General features: G+C 46.6%; 1 protein-coding gene across 1 annotated transcript; it reads left to right on the forward strand.

Moving 5' to 3' along the window:
• The first annotated feature begins 8,381 nt into the window (after positions 1-8,381).
• Positions 8,382-13,426, forward strand: LOC147119586 (uncharacterized). Its single transcript, XM_085985164.1, has 2 exons — positions 8,382-8,640; positions 9,198-13,426. The coding sequence occupies exon 2, from the start codon at positions 9,564-9,566 to the stop codon at positions 10,992-10,994; it is 1,431 nt and encodes a 476-aa protein (XP_085841290.1). The 5' UTR covers positions 8,382-8,640; positions 9,198-9,563; the 3' UTR covers positions 10,995-13,426.
• Positions 13,427-17,643: the final 4,217 nt, after the last annotated feature.

Here is a 17,643-nt window from a genome sequence, read left to right on the forward strand (position 1 = left end):
TTTGTCCGATCCTGTCACTGCTTTCCAAGTGCTCTGCTATTACATGATGTCCTCAGCATCGTGAATGCTCCAGTATGTATCCATTTGCAGCTCCAGTGCTGCAATGCGGTCTGGCAGTAGCTGCAGCTGGATACACTTCCTGCACACGTCGTCAGGGACAAAGGAAGTGTCCCTGATTTCCCTGATTTCCCACATAGCGCAGGAGGAGCATGCCATGGGGCCCAGCTGTTCTGATATGACTTAACCTTTAATTAATTTAAATTAATTTAAATCAAACCAATACCACTAATTACACTACAATTAAGTGATATACTCAATGTGAGGGTGCCGGTCAGTTCCTTCAGTAACCCCTAGATGGCACCTTCACTGGTTGGTTTCCCTTTGCTAAATTGTTACTTGTTTACTTAACTGCCTTTTATCAGGTTCATTGGTTTCACCTGTTTTTGCTTGTATTTAAGTTCTGTGGTTTCTTTCCTCTGGGCTCAGTCCTGACAAGGGAGTTAGTCTTGACTCGGTGCTCTGTCTTGACTCGGTGCTCAGTCTCGACAAGCCTGTTGCCTATGTGGTAGCTTGCCTTGACAAGCCGGTTGCCTTAGTGGTTGCTTGTCTTGAGCTCCTATGTCTATAACTGTTTATCTGTGTTATGTTTTGCTTCTATTTAAGTTCTGCGGTTCTTCCCTTTGTTCTCGGTCTTGACAAGGTGCTGACAAGTTGCTCAGTCTTGAGAAGGTGCTCAGTTTGGACAAGCTTGCCCTGTGGTAGCTTGTCTTGAGCTCAGTCTTGACAAGCCAGTTGCCTCACGGTAGCTTGTCTTGAAATCCTATCTTGACAAGCTGGTTTCCCTGGGGTAGCTTGTCTTGAGCTCAGTCTTGACAAGCCGGTTGCCTCACGGTAGCTTGTCTTGAGTTCCTATCTTGACTAGCCATTTGCCTATGTGGTAGCTTGTCTTGAGCTCCTAGGTTTTGTAACTGTTTACCTGTGTGATTCTAGTAAAGTACTGTTATTTAAGACTGCATATCTGCTTCTCGCCTCATCTGTCTGCACTTGGGTCCAGAACCAGCCTCGCCCGGACAGCGTGGCCTCGTGTCTACACGGCCCCATGACAGCAACCCTGACACTCAAGGGCCCTTGGTTACTAGCACTCCCTGATACACAACAGGGACCTTAGAAACTATAACCACAAAAATTAAGACCTTCTAAATTTTATAAACTATTAATCTTAACTGTCAAACTATAGAGTAGTATAAATACTCACCTGGCCGTACTCACCCAATCAGCTGCTTCGTCTTGCCCACTTCACTTTTTGAATCATGACGTGGCTCCGGAACGCTGCCGCTGGTCTGTGAGATTGGTAAGCCGCTCTCTCCGCTCCTGACACTGGCCTCAGTCAGCTCCCTCCCCTTGTGCCGACGTCACTTTTGACTTCTGACGTCACTCTTTGAAAACTCTGCCGGTGCTGAGTTGGTACCGCCAACGCTGCCATCTTGCCACTCCTCCAAGGTCCGCACTGCCACCGCCACTGCTGCTGCTGCTGTGGGGCCTAGCTGTGCCTCGGGCTCTCTTTATATCGCCACCACCACCTCGCCGCTCCTCCAATGTCCGCACTGCCGCCATCACCGCTGCTGCTGCTGTGGACACAATTCTCCAGTTGAGGTCATAAAAACATAAGAAATAAGAGCAGGAGTAGGCCATACAGTCCCTCGAGCCTGCTCCACCATTCAATAAGATCATGCCTGATCATCGACCTCAACTCCACTTTCCCGCCGGAATTCCATATCCCTTGATTCCCCTAGAATCCAAAAATCTATCGATCTCAGCCTTGAATATATTCAAAGATTCAGAATTCACAGCCCCCTACGCCCCCTAGTTCTGGACACTCCAGCCAGGGGAAACAACCTCTCAGCATCTACCCTGTCAATCCCCTTCAGAATCTTGTATGTTTCAATGAGATCACCTCTCATTCTTCTAAACTCCAGAGAGGTCGGACCAGTATTTTATAAAAGTTCATCATAACTTCCTTTCTTTTGTACTCTATGCCTCTATTTATGAAGCCCAGGATCCCGTATACTTTTTTAACTGCTTTCTCAACCTGCCCTGCCACCTTCAATGATTTGTGCACATATACCCCGAGGTTTCTCTGTTCAGGCACCCCCTATAGAATTGTACCTTTTAGTTTATATTGCCTCCCCTCGTTCTTCCTACCAAAATATAGAGATTAACTAATTGCACCCAGCCAGATTTACTTCCTTTTGGAGAGAAGGGGAGAAACAAAATCCCAGATGATGTAATGAATGTTGTTTTTAGACAGTAAGGATGAATGGAGAGTGTGTAAAATGGGGAATTTACAGCTTGGGCGGGACAGGGGGGGAAAAGGATGTTGTACAGAAACTAGATTTCTCTTCTGAAGTTCTATCCTGTTGTAAACACCACATGAGGGTATTAGAAGGGGAGGATCTGCAGATGAAAACTGAAAAGGTCCTAGCAGACTGGAAAACTGCTAATGTAACACCCTTATTTAAAAAGGGCAGTAGACAGAAGGCTGGAAACTATAGACCGGTTAGCCTAACATCTGTGGTAGGTAAAATTTTGGAGTCCATTATTAAGGAGACAGTAACAGGACATTTGGATAATCATAATTTAATAGGACAAAGTCAGCATGGTTTTATGAAGGGGAAGTCATGTTTGACAAATTTGCTGGAGTTCTTTGAGGAAGTAACATATAGGGTGGATAAAGGGGAACCAGTGGACGTAGTGTATTTAGACTTCCAAAAGGCATTTGACAAGGTGCCACACAAAAGATTATTGCTTAAGATAAAAAATCACGGGATTGGGGGTAATATTCTGGCATGGATAGAGGATTGGCTATCTAACAGAAGGCAGAGAGTTGGGATAAATGGTTCATTCTCAGACTGGCAATCAGTAACTAGTGGTGTTCCGCAGGGGTCAGTGCTGGGTCCCCCACTCTTTACAATCTATATTAACGATTTGGAGGAGGGGACCGAGTGTAACATATCAAAGTTTGCAGATGATACTAAGATGGGAGGGAAAGTAGTGAGTGAGGAGGACATAAAAAACCTGCAAGGGGACATCGACAGGCTAAGTAAGTGGGCAGAGATTTGGCAGATGGAATACAATACTGGAAAGTGTGAGGTTATGCACTTTGGCAGGAAACATCGTAGAGCAAGTTATTATCTTAATGGCAAGACACTGGATAGTACTGAAGTAAAAAGGGATCTGGGGGTCCTGGTGCACGAAACTCAAAAGGTTAGTATGCAGGTGCAGCAAGTGATTAAGAAGGCCAATGGAATGTTGGCTTTCATTGCTAGGGGGATAGAATATAAAAATAGGGAGGTATTGCTTCAGTTGTACAAGGTATTGGTGAGACCGCACCTGGAATACCGCGTACAGTTTTGGTGTCCATACTTAAGAAAGGGCATACTTGCTCTCGAGTCAGTACAAAGAAGGTTCACTCGGTTAATCCCGGGGATGAGGGGATGGACATATGAGGAGAGGTTGATTGATTGGGACTCTACTCATTGGAGTTCAGAAGAATGAGAGGCGATCTTATTGAAACATATAAGATTGTGAAGGGGTTGGATCGGGTGGATATGGGGAGGATGTTCCCGATGATGGGTGAAACTAAGGGGCATAGTCTTAGAATAAGGGGCTGCTCTTTCAAAACTGAGATGAGGAGGAACTATTTCACTCAGAGGGTGGTAGGTCCATGGAATATGCTGACCCAAAAAGCTGTAGAAGCTACATCATTACATAAATTTAAAAAAGAAATAGACAGTTTCCTAGAAGTAAAGGGAATAAAGGGTTACGGGGAACAGGCAGGAATTTGGACATGAGTCTAGGTTCGGATCGGTCATGGGCCTGTGGGTAGCGGAGCGGGCCCAAGGGCCATGTAGCCTGATCCTGCTCCTATTTCGTGTGTCTAATTCTGTTAGATTCAGGAGATGGTTCTGTGATAGTGGATTGGCGGTTAGGATCAGATCAGCCATGATCTTATTGAATGGCGGAGCAGGCTCGAGGGGCTGATTGGCCTACTCCTGCTCCTATTTCTTATGTTCTTACATAGAAACATAGAAGATAGGAGCAGGAGTAGGCCATTCGGCCCTTCGAGCCTGCTCCGTCATTCAATGAGATCATGGCTGATCATCCAAATTCAGTACCCTGTCCCTGCCTTCTCCCCATATCCCTTGATCCCTTTAGCCTTAAGAAATATATCCAACTCTTTTTTGAATATATTTAATGAACTGGCCTCCACCACCCTCTGTGGCAGAGAACTCCACAGGTTCACCACTCTCTGGGTTAAGAAATTCCTCCTCATTTCTGTCCTAAATGTCTTACCCCTTATTCTTAGACTATGACCACTGGTTCTGGACTCCCCGGCCATCATAAACATCCTTCCTGTATCTAGTCTGTCCAGGCCTGACAGAATTTTATAAGTTTCGATGAGATCCCCTCTCAATCTTCTAAACTCCAGTGAGTATAAGCCCAATCAACACAATCTCTCCTCATACGTCATTCCTGCCATCCCAGGTATCAGCCTGGTGAATCTTCGCTGCACTCCTTCCATGGCAAGAACGTCCTTCCTCAGGTAAGGCGACCAAAACTGCACACAGTACTCAAGGTGCGGTCTCACCAAGGCCCTGTACAACTCACAGAAACCTCACAGTGCAGATAGAGGCCATTTCGGCCCATCGAGCCCGCACCGACACATATCCCACCCGAACCCCACAAGCCCATGCATTCAATCCCCCAAACACTAAGGGTCAACTTTATCATAGCTAATCAACCTAACCCGCACATCTTTGGTAGCAAGACATCCTTGTTCCTGTACTCGAACCCTCTTGCTACGAAGGCCAACATATCATTTGCCTTCTTAACCGCCTGCTGCACCTGCATACTTACCTTCAGTGACTGGTGCACAAGAACACCCAGGTCTCCTTGCACTTCCCCTTCTCCCAATCTATTGCCATTCAAATAATAATCTGCCTTCCTGTTTTTTGCCACCAAAGTGGATAACCTCACATTTATCCACATTATAGTGCATTTGCCATGTTTCTGCCCAATCACCCAATCTGTCAAAATCGTACTGGAGTTTCACGACATCCTCCTCACAGCTAACCCTCCCACCCAGCTTTGTGTCGTCTGCAAATTTGGAGATATTACATCCAATTCCCTCGTCCAGATCATTAATATATATTGTGAACAGCTGGGGTCCTAGGACCGATCCTTGCGGTACGCCACTAGTCACTGCCTGCCACTCGGAAAACGACCCATTTATTCCAACTCTTTGCTTTCTGTCCGCCAACCAGTTCTCTATCCAAGTCAATACCTTGCCCCCAATCCCATGTGCCTTAATTTTGCACGCTAATCTCTTATGTGGGACCTTATCGAAAGCCTTCTGAAAGTCCAAATACACCACATCCACTGGTTCTCCCTTATCTATTTTACCAGTTACATCCTCAAAAAATTCCAGTAGATTAGTCAAGCATGATTTACCTTTTGTAAATCCATGTTGACTTTGTCCGATCCTGTCACTGCTTACCAAGTGCTCTGCTATTACATCTTTTATAATAGATTCTAGCATTTTCCCCACTACCGATGTCAGGCTTACCGGTCGATAATTCCCCGCTTTTTCTCGACCACCTTTTTTGAATAGTGGGGTAACATTAGCTACCCTCCAATCCATGGGTACTGTTCCAGAGTCTATCGAGTTCTGGAAGATGACCAGCAATGCATCTACTATTTCCAGGGCCACTTCCTTAAGTACCCTGGGATGTAGATTATCAGGCCCTGGGGATTTATTGGCCTTTAGTCCCATCAATTTTCCTAACACCATTTCCCTACAAATACTGATTTCTTTCAGTTCCACCCTTTCATCAGGCCCTATGTTCCCCGGCATCTCTGGGAGGTTACTTGTGTCCTCCTTTGTGAAGACAGAACCAAAGTATGAATTTAGTTGGTCTGCCATTTCTTTGTTTCCCATTATAAATTCCCCTGAATCTGACTGTAAGGGACCTACGCTTGACTTCACCAATCTTTTTCTCTTCACATATCTATAAAAGCTTTTACAGTCAGTTTTTATGTTCACTGCTAGCTTACTCTCATATTCTATTTTCCCTTTCTTAATTAATCCCTTTGTCCTCCTTTGTTGAATCCTAAACTGCTCCCAATCCTCAGGATTATTGCTTTTTCTGGCCAATTTATATGTCATCTCCTTGGATCTTATGCTATCCCTAATTTCCCTTGTTAGCCACGGTTGAGTCACCTTTTTTGTTTTATTTTTATGCCAAACTGGGATGAACAAATTCTGTAGCTCATCCATTCGGTCTTTGAATGTTTGCCATTGCCTATCCACCGTCAACCCTTTGAGTGCCATTCCCCAATCAACCCTACCCAACTCGCTCCTCAGACCATCGTAGTTTCCTTTATTTAAATTGAGGACCCTAGTCTCTGAGTCAACTACTTCATTCTCCATCTTAATGAAGAATTCGATCATATTATGATCGCTCAGACCCAAGGGGCCTCGTACAACAAGATTGCTAATTAATCCTTTGTCGTTACATAATACCCAGTCTAAGATGGCCTCCTCTCTGGTTGGTTCCTCGACATATTGGTCCAGGAAACCATCCCGTAAACACTCCAGGAATTCCTCCTCCACAGTATTGTTACTGATTTGGTTGGCCCAATCTATATGTAGATTAAAGTCACCCATGATGACTGCTGTGCCCTTATTGCACGCTTCTTTAATTTCCCTTTTAATGCCATCCCCAACCTCCGCCTTACTGTTGGGAGGTCTATATACCACTCCCACTAATGTTTTTTTCCCCTTAGTATTTCTCAATTCTATCCATACAGATTCCACATCATCAGAGCTAATATCCTTCATTACACTTGTATTAATCCCTTCTTTAACCAGTAATGCTACCCCACCTCCCTTTCCTTTTTGCCTATCTTTCCTGAATATCGAATACCCCTGGATGTTGAGTTCCCAGTCTTGGCCATCCTTGAGCCACGTTTCCGTAATCCCAACCAAATCATATTCATTTACCTTTATTTGCGCAGCCAATTCGTCCACCTTATTACAAATGCACCTCGCATTAAGACACAAAGCCTTCAGGCTTGTTTTTTTAATGCTCTTAGACCTATTAGAGTTATTATTTACTGTGGCCACGTTTGATTTAAACCGTTGATTTCTCTGACTGCCACTTTTGTTTTTCTCCTTCCTATCTTTTGCTTTTATCCCTGTTTCCCTTTCCTCTGTCTCCCTGCTCAGGTTCCCAACCCCCTGCCATTTTAGTTTAAACCCCCCCGAACAGTGCTAGCAAACCTCCCCGCAAGGATATTTGTCCCGCTCTGGTTCAGGTGCAACCAGTCCGACTTGTACAAGTCCCACCTTTCCCACCTTTCTTATGTTCTTATGTTCTTATGAATCCAAACATTGCGTCAGATTCATCGGATTATCAGGACCTGAATATCATTGGACTTTGGATATAGAATGAAAAAGCACCAATCACAGCGGAGAGAAACAGGACAAGTGTTCTGTGCCTGGATCCACTTTTAACAAATCGTCTAGCCTAGGAGACTCGTGCCCCACCTGAATCAACAGTGTAAATGTGGGGAATGTGGGAACAGTTTCAGTTGCCCATCTGAGGTGCAAACTCTTGGATACAGTCAGACCAGGGAGAGGCCATTCACCAGCTGAGTGTGGAATGAGAGTCACTCGCTTATCTCATCTATTCCCACCCTAACATATTTGTAAGGGGGAGAATCCATTCACTGCTCTGTATGTGGAAAGTGATTCAATCAATCATCTCATTTACTGACACACCAGCACAGTTACACCCGAGAGAGACCGTTTAGATACGTCACGTGTGGGAAGGGATTCACTCCGTTGTCCCACCTGTTGACACTCCAGAGTGTCCACATTGAGAACTGTTGCTGTAAATACTCTGACTGTGAGAAAAGCTTTCAAAGTTCAAAGCAGCTGATGCACGACCAGCGCATTGATACTGGAGAGAGGCTGATTCAATAACCTGTGTGTGGGAAGAAATTCACCCCACCTGCTGAGACTCCAGTGAGTTCACATGTGACTGCAGGGGTTTGGAATCTGTTATTAATCACATCCAGGACTGAACCATGGCAGAGTGCCCGTGCACTTGGGGTCCTGTGTGAATTACTGAAGAATTTTCTCACAATGGGATCACAGAAACTCATTCTCCATTCACCAATAGGAGCTTTCAATGGCGGTGCTGTTCCCCAGCATGCCCGGCGGGGGAGAATGTGCCTATTCACACTGGAGGAGCCCAATGCGCAGGCGCAGTGCCCGCCTGTATTTGGAGCATGCGCAGTGTCACTGTGATCAGAGCCAGGCGAGTGCAACAAGCGGAGAAAAGTTGGCGATGCGGTTTTGCGCCGATTACGAATCCGCGGGGCGCAGGGAGGTAGTTCACCCGGCGGGTGGGCTTCATAAACACCTGGTGTAGGCCGCAAGCTCGGAATGAGAATTTATAGATTCCGCGTTTGCAGCTCGGAGGTTTTTTCCCGGTAAAAGGCCCAAGTTAACGGCGGCCATCTTTACAAAGAAAAGCTGAAAGTTTGTGGGCCGCCATCTTGCTTCATCGAAAGGTAGAGCGCATGCGCGGAAATCTTTGTAAAGTAACCATGAGTGGGCGGAGCTTCAGGGTCCCAGTGAGTGAACTGAACCCAGCCAGAGTCAGCACCTTCAGGGGAGGGGAGGAGAGGGAGGGGAACCAGTGAGTGTAGAACTGAACCCAGCCAGAGTCAGCACCTTCAGGGGAGGAGAGGGAGGGGAACCAGTGAGTGTAGAACTGAACTCAGCCAGAGTCTGCACCTTAACGGGAGGAGAGGGAGGGGAACCAGTGAGTGTAGAACTGAACCCAGCCAGAGTCTGCACCTTAACGGGAGGAGAGGGAGGGGAACCAGTGAGTGTAGAACTGAACCCAGCCAGAGCTGGTGGAGAAAACTCGGAGAGGAGGAAAAAGTGTCTTGAGACGTGCGATGTGTTTGGATTTTAGCACAGGGAGGAGGGACAATGTGTGGGATGGGGATTTACAGCTTTGGAGGAACAAGAGAGGAAAGAATGTTCAATAGAAACTAGAATTGTCTGTTCTGAATTTCTGTCCTGTACTTACAGTGATAAGTTTTGTAAACTCTTTTTACAGGGTATTAGAAGGGGATGATTTGCAGATGGGAAACTCAAACAAAACATGAAGATCTGATGGAATCACTCGTTTCATCAGGACCTGAATATCATCGGCCTTTGAATGTAGAAGGAGAAATGTTTGATTGTTCTGTCCGTGGGAAAAGATTTCAAACATCAGTGTGACTGGAAAAGCACCGAGACACACACACCTGAGTGAGAGTGTTCCAGGTTCCAGTGCACTGCCTGTGGAAAGAGCTTTAACCAGTTACACAGCTTGAAAAAAAATCGCACCATTCACAGTGGGGAGAAACAGTACACGTGTTCTGTGTGTGGACGAGGCATCAACCGATCATCCAACCTGGAGAGACACAAGGACACCGGCACCATGGAGAAACCGGGGAACTGTGGGGACTGTGGGAAGGGATTCAGTTCCCTGTCTGAGCTGGAAATTCATTGGCGCAGTCACAATGGGGAGAGGCCGTTCACCTGCACTGAGTGTGGGAAGGGATTCACTCAATCATCAAACCTGCTGAAACACCAGCGAGTTCACACTCGGGAGAGGCCGTTCACCTGCTCCGTGTGTGGGAAGCGATTCAGTTACCCATCTGAGCTAGAAATTCATCATCGCAGTCACACTGGGGAGAGACCGTTCACCTGCACTGAGTGTGGGAAGGGATTCACTCAATCATCGAACCTGCTGACACACCAGCGAGTTCACACTGGGGAGAGGGCATTCACCTGCTCCGTGTGTGGGAGGGGATTCAGTTACCCATCTGAGCTGGAAATTCATCGTCGCAATCACACTGGGGAGAGACCGTTCACCTGCTCTGAGTGTGGAAAGGGATTCACTCAGTCATTCGACCTGCTGACACACCAGCGAGTTCACACTGGGGAGAGACCGTTCACCTGCTCCGTGTGTGGGAAGGGCTTCACTCAGTCATCCACCCTGCTGGCACATCAGCGAGTTCACACTGGAGAGAGGCCGTTCACTTGCTCCGTGTGTGGGAAGGGATTCACTCGGCCATCCGACCTGCTGACACACCAGCGAGTTCACACTGGAGAGAGACCGTTCACCTGCTCCGTGTGTGGGAAGGGATTCATTCGGCCATCCGACCTGCTGAAACACCAGCGAGTTCACACTGGGGAGAGACCGTTCACCTGCTCCGTGTGTGGGAAGGGATTCACTCGGTCATCCATCCTGTTGGCACACCAGCGAGTTCATACTGGGGAGAGACCATTCACCTGCTCTGAGTGTGGGAAGGGATTCACTCAGTCCTCACACCTGCTGACACACCAGCGAGTTCACACTGGGAAGATGCCGTTCACCTGCTCCGTGTGTGAGAAGGGATTCACTCGGTCATCCATCCTGCTGACACACCAGCGAGTTCACACTGGGGAGAGACCGTTCACCTGCCCCGTGTGTGGGAAGGGATTCCCTCAGTCATCCGACCTGATGAGACACCAGCGAGTTCACACTGGGCAGAGGCTGTTCACCTGCTCCGTGTGTGGGAAGGGATTCACTTGTTCATCCCACCTGCTGATGCACCAGCGAGTTCACACTGGGGAGAGACCATTCACCTGCTCTGAGTGTGGGAAGGGATTCACTCAGTCATCCGACCTGCTGACACACCAGCGAGTTCACACTGGGGAGAGGCCATTCACCTGCTCTGAGTGTGGGAAGGGATTCACTCGATCATCCAACCTGCTGACACATCAGCGAGTTCACAGTGGGGAGAGGCCGTTCACCTGCTCCGTGTGTGGGAAGGGATTCACTCAGTCATCCAACCTGCTGAAACACCAGCGAGTTCACAAGTGACTGCAGGGGTTGGATTCTGCTGTTATTACTGCTATTAATCACATCCCGGACTGAACCATGTTCACACTGACAGTTGGGGTTTGTTTCTGCTGAACACATCATGGCCCAATACCCCAGCTCTATATTCACAGGAGAAAGTCTGTTATCAAACTCCTCGAGTGGACAGAATAGAGAAAGACCCCAACTCTAAGAACATCGAGAATCTGTTGTAAATATCTTTTAAATCCTGACTGGTCCAATCTGTCGGTTTCCTTTCAATTGAAGTGAATGGAAGATGAGAGGGGTGTTGGCATATGGACCTCAGTTAATTCAGCTTCTGAAAGGTGTTCATGTTTAGTTCATTCGATATCGGGGAAAATGTGGTTGGTATCATTAGAGAGAGAGAGAGATTTCACTGAGCAACAGCTGGTGTTTGCAACCAACTGGCCTTGGATATTTTCATCACAGAATGTTTCAATTAGAAATATGATGTTGGGATAAGAAAAATCTGCAGACTAGTGGTTTGTGCTGTCCCAGGAAGGCCACAGTGTTTTTACCTGCTTCTAACGTTGTTGATGTGTCTTGAAGGAAATGCAGACTTGTGTCTCTGGACTGTGCAGTAGCCAGAGACGACCATATTTGCCACTTCGGTGGCAAAAACAGGAAGACAGATTATTATCTGAACAGCAATAGATTGGGAAAACGGGAAGTGCAACGAGACCTGGGTGTCCTTGTGCACCAGCCGCTGAAGTTAAGCATGCAGGTGCAGCAGGTGGTTAAGAAGGCAAATGGTATGTTGGCCTTCATAGCGAGAGGATTCGAGTACAGGAACAAGGATGTCTTGCTGCAGTTGTACAGGGCCTTGGTGAGACCACACCTTGAGTATTGTGTGCAGTTTTGGTCACCTTATCTGAGGAAGGATGTTCTTGCCATGGAGGGAGTGCAGCGAAGATTCACCAGACTGATACCTGGGATGGCAGGAATGACGTATGAGGAGAGATTGGGTCGATTAGGCTTATATTCGCTGGAGTTTAGAAGAATGAGAGGGGATCTCATTGAAACTTATAAAATTCTAACAGGACTAGACAGACTAGATGCAGGAAGGATGTTCCCGATGGTCGGGGAGTCCAGAACCGGGGTCACAGTCGAAGGATAAGGGGTAAGCCATGTAGGACAGAGATGAGGAGGAACTTCTTCACCCAGAGAGTGGTGAACCTGTGGAATTCTCTACCACAGAAGGCAGTTGAGGCCAATTCATTCATTAAATATATTCAAGAAGGAGTTAGATATATTTCTTAAGGCTAAAGGGATCAAGGGATATGGGGAGAAAGGGACAGGGTACTGAATTTGGATGACCAGCCATGATCTCATTAAATGGCGGAGCAGGCTCGAGGGGCCAAATGGCCTCCTCTGCTCCTATCTTCTATGTATCTATATTAGGCAATGCCAGCTTCAGTTTGATAAGAGGTTGATGGCAGAGCAAGAGATCCAGCGGTTTTAAGAATTTATCTCCTGTTATCTGCAGACATCGAATGTCGCAGCGTGCTGACAAAATTGGACTTAAGACTTTAACCTATTGGGTTAAATTATTGGGATCGATTGTTATAGAATTGAATTGTTATAGAATGGAAAAGTAGTGAAGTTATGCTAAACTTGTATCGAACCTTGGTTAGACCACACTTGGAGTACTGCGTACAATTCTGGTCAACATATAAAAAGGATATAGAGGCACTGCAGAGGGTGCAGAGAAGATTTACAAGGATGATACCAGAAATGAGAGGGTATATCTGTCAGGAAAGGATGGACAGGCTGGGTCTCTTTTCTCTTGAAAAAAGAAGGCTGAGCGGTGACCTAATAGAGGTCTTTAAAATTATGGAAGGTTTTGATAGAGTGGATACAGAGAGAGTGTTTCCACTTGTGGGGAAGAGCATAACCAGAGGCCATCAATATAAGATAGTCACCAAGAAATCAAATAGGGAATTCAGGAGAAACTTCTTTACCCAGAGAGTGGGGAGAATGTGGAACTCGCTACCACAGGGAGTGGTTGAGGCGAATAGTATAGATGCATTTAAGGGGAGGCTAGACAAGCCTATGAGGGAGAAGGGAATAGAGGGTTATGCTGATAGAGTTAGATGAGGAAAGACGGGAGGAGGCTCGAGTGGAGCATAAACGCCGGCATGGACTGGTTGGGCCGAATGGTGTGTTTCTGTGCCGTATATCCTGTGTAATCCTATTTTCCAAGACACATTGCTCGAAGGGGAGGATAAATGACTCGCATCCAAACGCAATTGTTACTTTTGTCTTCTTTGTAAAATCACATAATTTGTTTGTGAAATTTAAATTGATTATATGGACTAGAAGTAATTGAATCAGAAAATGTATTTTAAAATGATGTACATTTTGAAATTGTACTTGGAACATCTCCTCATTAAAGATCACCCATTGTTCTGTTATAGTTTTTCCTGTCAGTCTTTGGTTCCATTTTACCCTGGCTAGATCCTTTCACATCCCATTGAAGTTAGCCCTATTCCAGTTTAGAAGTTCCACTCTAGATTGTTCCTTGCTCCTCTCCATTGCTAATCTAAATCTTATGATATGATGATCACTCGTACCCAAGTGTTCTCCCACAGACACTTGGTCGACCTGGCCCACCTCATTCCCCAGCACCAGATCCAGCAATGCCTCCTTCCTAGTTGGGCCAAGAACATACTGGTCAAGGAAATTACCCTGAACACATTTCAGAAATTCTTCCCCCTCCTTTACTTTACCCTAGCATTATCCCAATCGATATTTGGGTAATTAAAGTCCCCCAATATCACCACTCTATAGCTCTGGCATATCTCTGCGATTTCCCTGCAGATTTGCTCCTCCACCTCCCTCTCACTATTTAGAGGCCTGTAGAATACCCCCAATAGTGTGATCATACCCTTTTTGATCCTCAACTCTAACCAAATGGATTCTGTCCTTGTCCCCTCAAGAACATCCTCCCTTTCCAACACTACAATGTCTTCCTTAATCAGCACTGCCACCCCACCTCCCTTTTTTCCTTCCCTATATTTTCTGAATACCTTGTACCCTTGAATATTAATTGCCCAGTCCTCACCGTTTTTAAGCCACGTTTCCGTTATTGCCACAACATCATATTGCCGCATGGCTAATTGTGCTTGTAACTCACCAACCTTATTCACCACACTTTGTGTGTTTATGTACATGCATTCTAAACACAGTTTTGAATTTTTTGTAGTCTTTCTTAGTCTGCTCCTGTCTAATATGGTAATAGTTCCACCTCTCGTACACAGTCAGGGTGTGTTTTTGCTGATCTTAATAACCCCTATATCTGGGCTGGAGATTAATATTCTGAATAAATATTGAATAAAGCAGCTTTGTTTCAAACACAGTGTATTGAATATTTGATTTGTCCATGATCAGAGGAGATTACTGATGTTCTGTTACCGACTGTTCCATTTTTGGGCTTTTCTTACTCTTGATTATATCACTTCTCACCTAGTTCACCTTCTACCACATCTAACCCCAAGCTGGTTCTGTTTGACTACATGGCTTGTGGGTGTCATAGACTGAACTACAGTTTCTCACTTTATACTCATCAGAAATTCCTTTCAACCAACCCTTGAAAGAAGTCTCTTGCTTCAGATTTGAAATCAGTTATTGTGTGCATGGTTTAACACTTCTTGGATGTGGTTAGTACAACTCCTCCACAGGTCCTGCATGTGACAGCCTTTGGAATGTTCTGATCTTTGTCATGGTCTTTGCTGATTGTGATGGTGTCCTTGATTTAATCTCCTGGAACTAACACACCGTGCACTATTTCCTGCATCGAGATCATTGTTTCAAATACTGAGCTTGAGCACAGAGCTTGGAGACTGAGCCGGGAGATTCACAAACGCAGTGATTCACAAGCAGAGTGGGCGCAGGAATTGGTGGAGAGGAAGAAGGCGGTGGAGACGTCTGAGTGAAAAGGAGGAGTGGAGCCACAGAACCCAAGTTAATAGGCATGAGAGCGGAGCTGTGGGACAGCGAGAGGAGCGGCCGCAGATAAAGACAGGCCCAAGAGCCCGGAGGGAGCGCCAGTGTCAGAGAGGGGGGTAAGTGACCTCAGCACAAGGGAAGGAGCAGATTGGGGAGAGATTGTTTTTAAGTCTCGAGTTTATTTCTGTTAAGTTACTTGAAAAAAAAAAGTTAGTTAATAGTCAAATAATTAAAGGCACAGCAGGGTAACTCGGTCCAGCGGATGCACATCCTGTGCCTTTCCACCATCTACAAGGCACAAGTCAGGAGTGTGATGGAATACCCTCCACTTGCCTGGATGAGTGCAGCTCCAACAACACTCAAGAAGCTCAACACCATCCAGGACAAAGCAGCCCGCTTGATTGACACCCCATCCACCACCTTAAACAATCACTCCCTCCACCACTGGCGTACCGTGGCTGCAGTGTGTACCATCTACAAGATGCACTGCAGCAACTCACCAAGGTTTCTTCGGCAGCACCTCTCAAACCCGCGACCTCTTCCACCTAGAAGGACAAGGGCAGCAGGCGCATGGGAACACCACCACCTCCAAGTTCCCCTCCAAGTCACACACCATCCTGACATAGAAGTATATCACTGATCCTTCATCGTCACTGGGTCAAAATCCTGGAAATCCCTCCCTAACAGCATTGTGGGAGTACCTTCAACACACGGACTGCAGCGGTTCAAGGAGGTGGCTCACCACCACCTTCTCAAGGGCAACTAGGGATGGGCAATCAATGCTGGCCTTGCCAGCGACACCCACATCCCATGAATGAATAAAAAAAGTTGTGGGAACTCCAGGACACTTCCCGTGTCCTGGACAACCACATGTGCAGGAGGTGTCATCAGCTGGAGGAGCTCGAGCTCCGGGTTTCAGAGCTTGAGCAGCAGCTGGTGTCACTGTGGTGCATCCGCGAGGCTGAGAGCTACGTGGATAGCACGTTTCAGGAGGAGGTCACCCCACAGCTAATGCGTGCGTAGGCAGAGAGGGAATAGGTGACTGCCAGACAGAAGAGGAGGACCAGGCAGGTAGTGCAGGGGTCCCCGGAGTGCATCTTGCTCTCCAACCAGTATTCTGTGCTGAGTACTGGTGAGGGTGATGGTTCCTCTGGGGAGTACAGCCAGAGCCAAGTCCATGGCACCACGGGTGGCTCAGCTGCACAGCGGTGGAGGAGGAAGACAGGGAAAGCAACAGTGGGAGGGGATTTAATAGTTAGGGGAGCAGACAGGCGTTTCTGCAGCTGCAGACCTGACTCCAGTATGGTATGTTGCCTCCATGGTGCCAGGGTTAAGGATGTCACTGAGTGGTTGCAGGACACTCTGAGGGGGGAGTGTGAACAGCCAGAGGTCGTTGTCCATATCGGTACCAACAACGTAGGTAGAAAGAGGGATGAGTTCCTGCAGACAGATTTTAGGAAGCTCGGAAAGAGATTAAAAAGCTGGACCTCAAAGGTAGTAATCTCTGGATTACTCCCGGTGCCACGCGCGAGTGAGTATAGAAATAGGAGGATAGAGCAGATGAATGTGTGGCTGGAGAGATGGTGCAGGAGGGAGGGCTTCAGATTCCTGGGGAATTGGGGCTGGTTCTGGGGGAGGTGGGACCTGTACGGGTTGCACCTCAACAGAGCCGGTACCAATATCCTTGCGGGGAGGTTTGCTAGTGCTGTTGGGGAGGGTTTAAACTAAGTTGGCAGGGGGATGGGCACCAAGATGTAACATTAGAAAGGGGAAATAAAGTGCTCAAAGGATTGGGAGAGGGAGAGAGCACTAAAGTAAGAAATAGTAAGGTATTAGGTGGGGTCAAACTAAGAGAGAATACAGGATGGTCTAAGATGGGTTTACAGTGTATGTATGTGATCACACGAAGCGTAGTAAACAAGGTCAGTGAGCTGCAGGCACAAATAGCCACATGGGAATATGATATTGTGGCAATAACGGAGACCTGGCTCAAAAAAGGGCAGGATTGGGTATTAAATATTCCTGGTTATAAAGTGTTCAGGAAAGGTAGTGTGGCAGTATTGGTCAAGGAGAATGTTACAGTGCTGGAGAGGGAGGATGTCCTGGAGGGGTCAAGGACAGAATTTATATGGCTAGAGTTAAGAAATAATAGAGGTGCCATTAAACTACTGGGTGTGTTCTATAGACCACCAAATAGTGGGAAAGATATAGAGGAGCAAATTTACAGAGAAATTACAGAGAGGTGCAACAACTATAGAGCAGTGATAATGGGGGACTTCAACTGTCCCAATATAGACTGGGATCGTAATAGTGTTAAGGGCAGAGAAGGGGAAGAATTTCTGAAGTGTGTTCAGGAGAACTTTCTTGATCAGTACGTTTCCAGCCCAACGAGGGAGGAGGCATTGCTGGATCTGGTTCTGGGGAATGAGGTGGGTCAAGTGGAGCAAGTGTCAGTAGGTGAACATTTAGGGAACAGTGATCATAGTATCATAAGGTTTAGATTAGCTATTGAAAAGGACAGGGAGCAATCTAGTGTAAAAATGTTTAACTGGGGGAAGGCCTATTTCAGTGGGATGAGAACGGATCTGGCCCGGGTAAACTGGAATCAAAGATTAGCAGCAAAACTGTAATGGAACAATGGGCTGCCTTTAAAGGGGAAATAGTTCAGGTACAGTTGAGGTAC

The sequence above is a fragment of the Somniosus microcephalus genome, chromosome 4, assembly GCF_052327205.1.
Source record: "Somniosus microcephalus isolate GS21.2 chromosome 4, FLI_Smic_1.0, whole genome shotgun sequence".
Lineage (NCBI taxonomy): Eukaryota > Metazoa > Chordata > Chondrichthyes > Squaliformes > Somniosidae > Somniosus > Somniosus microcephalus.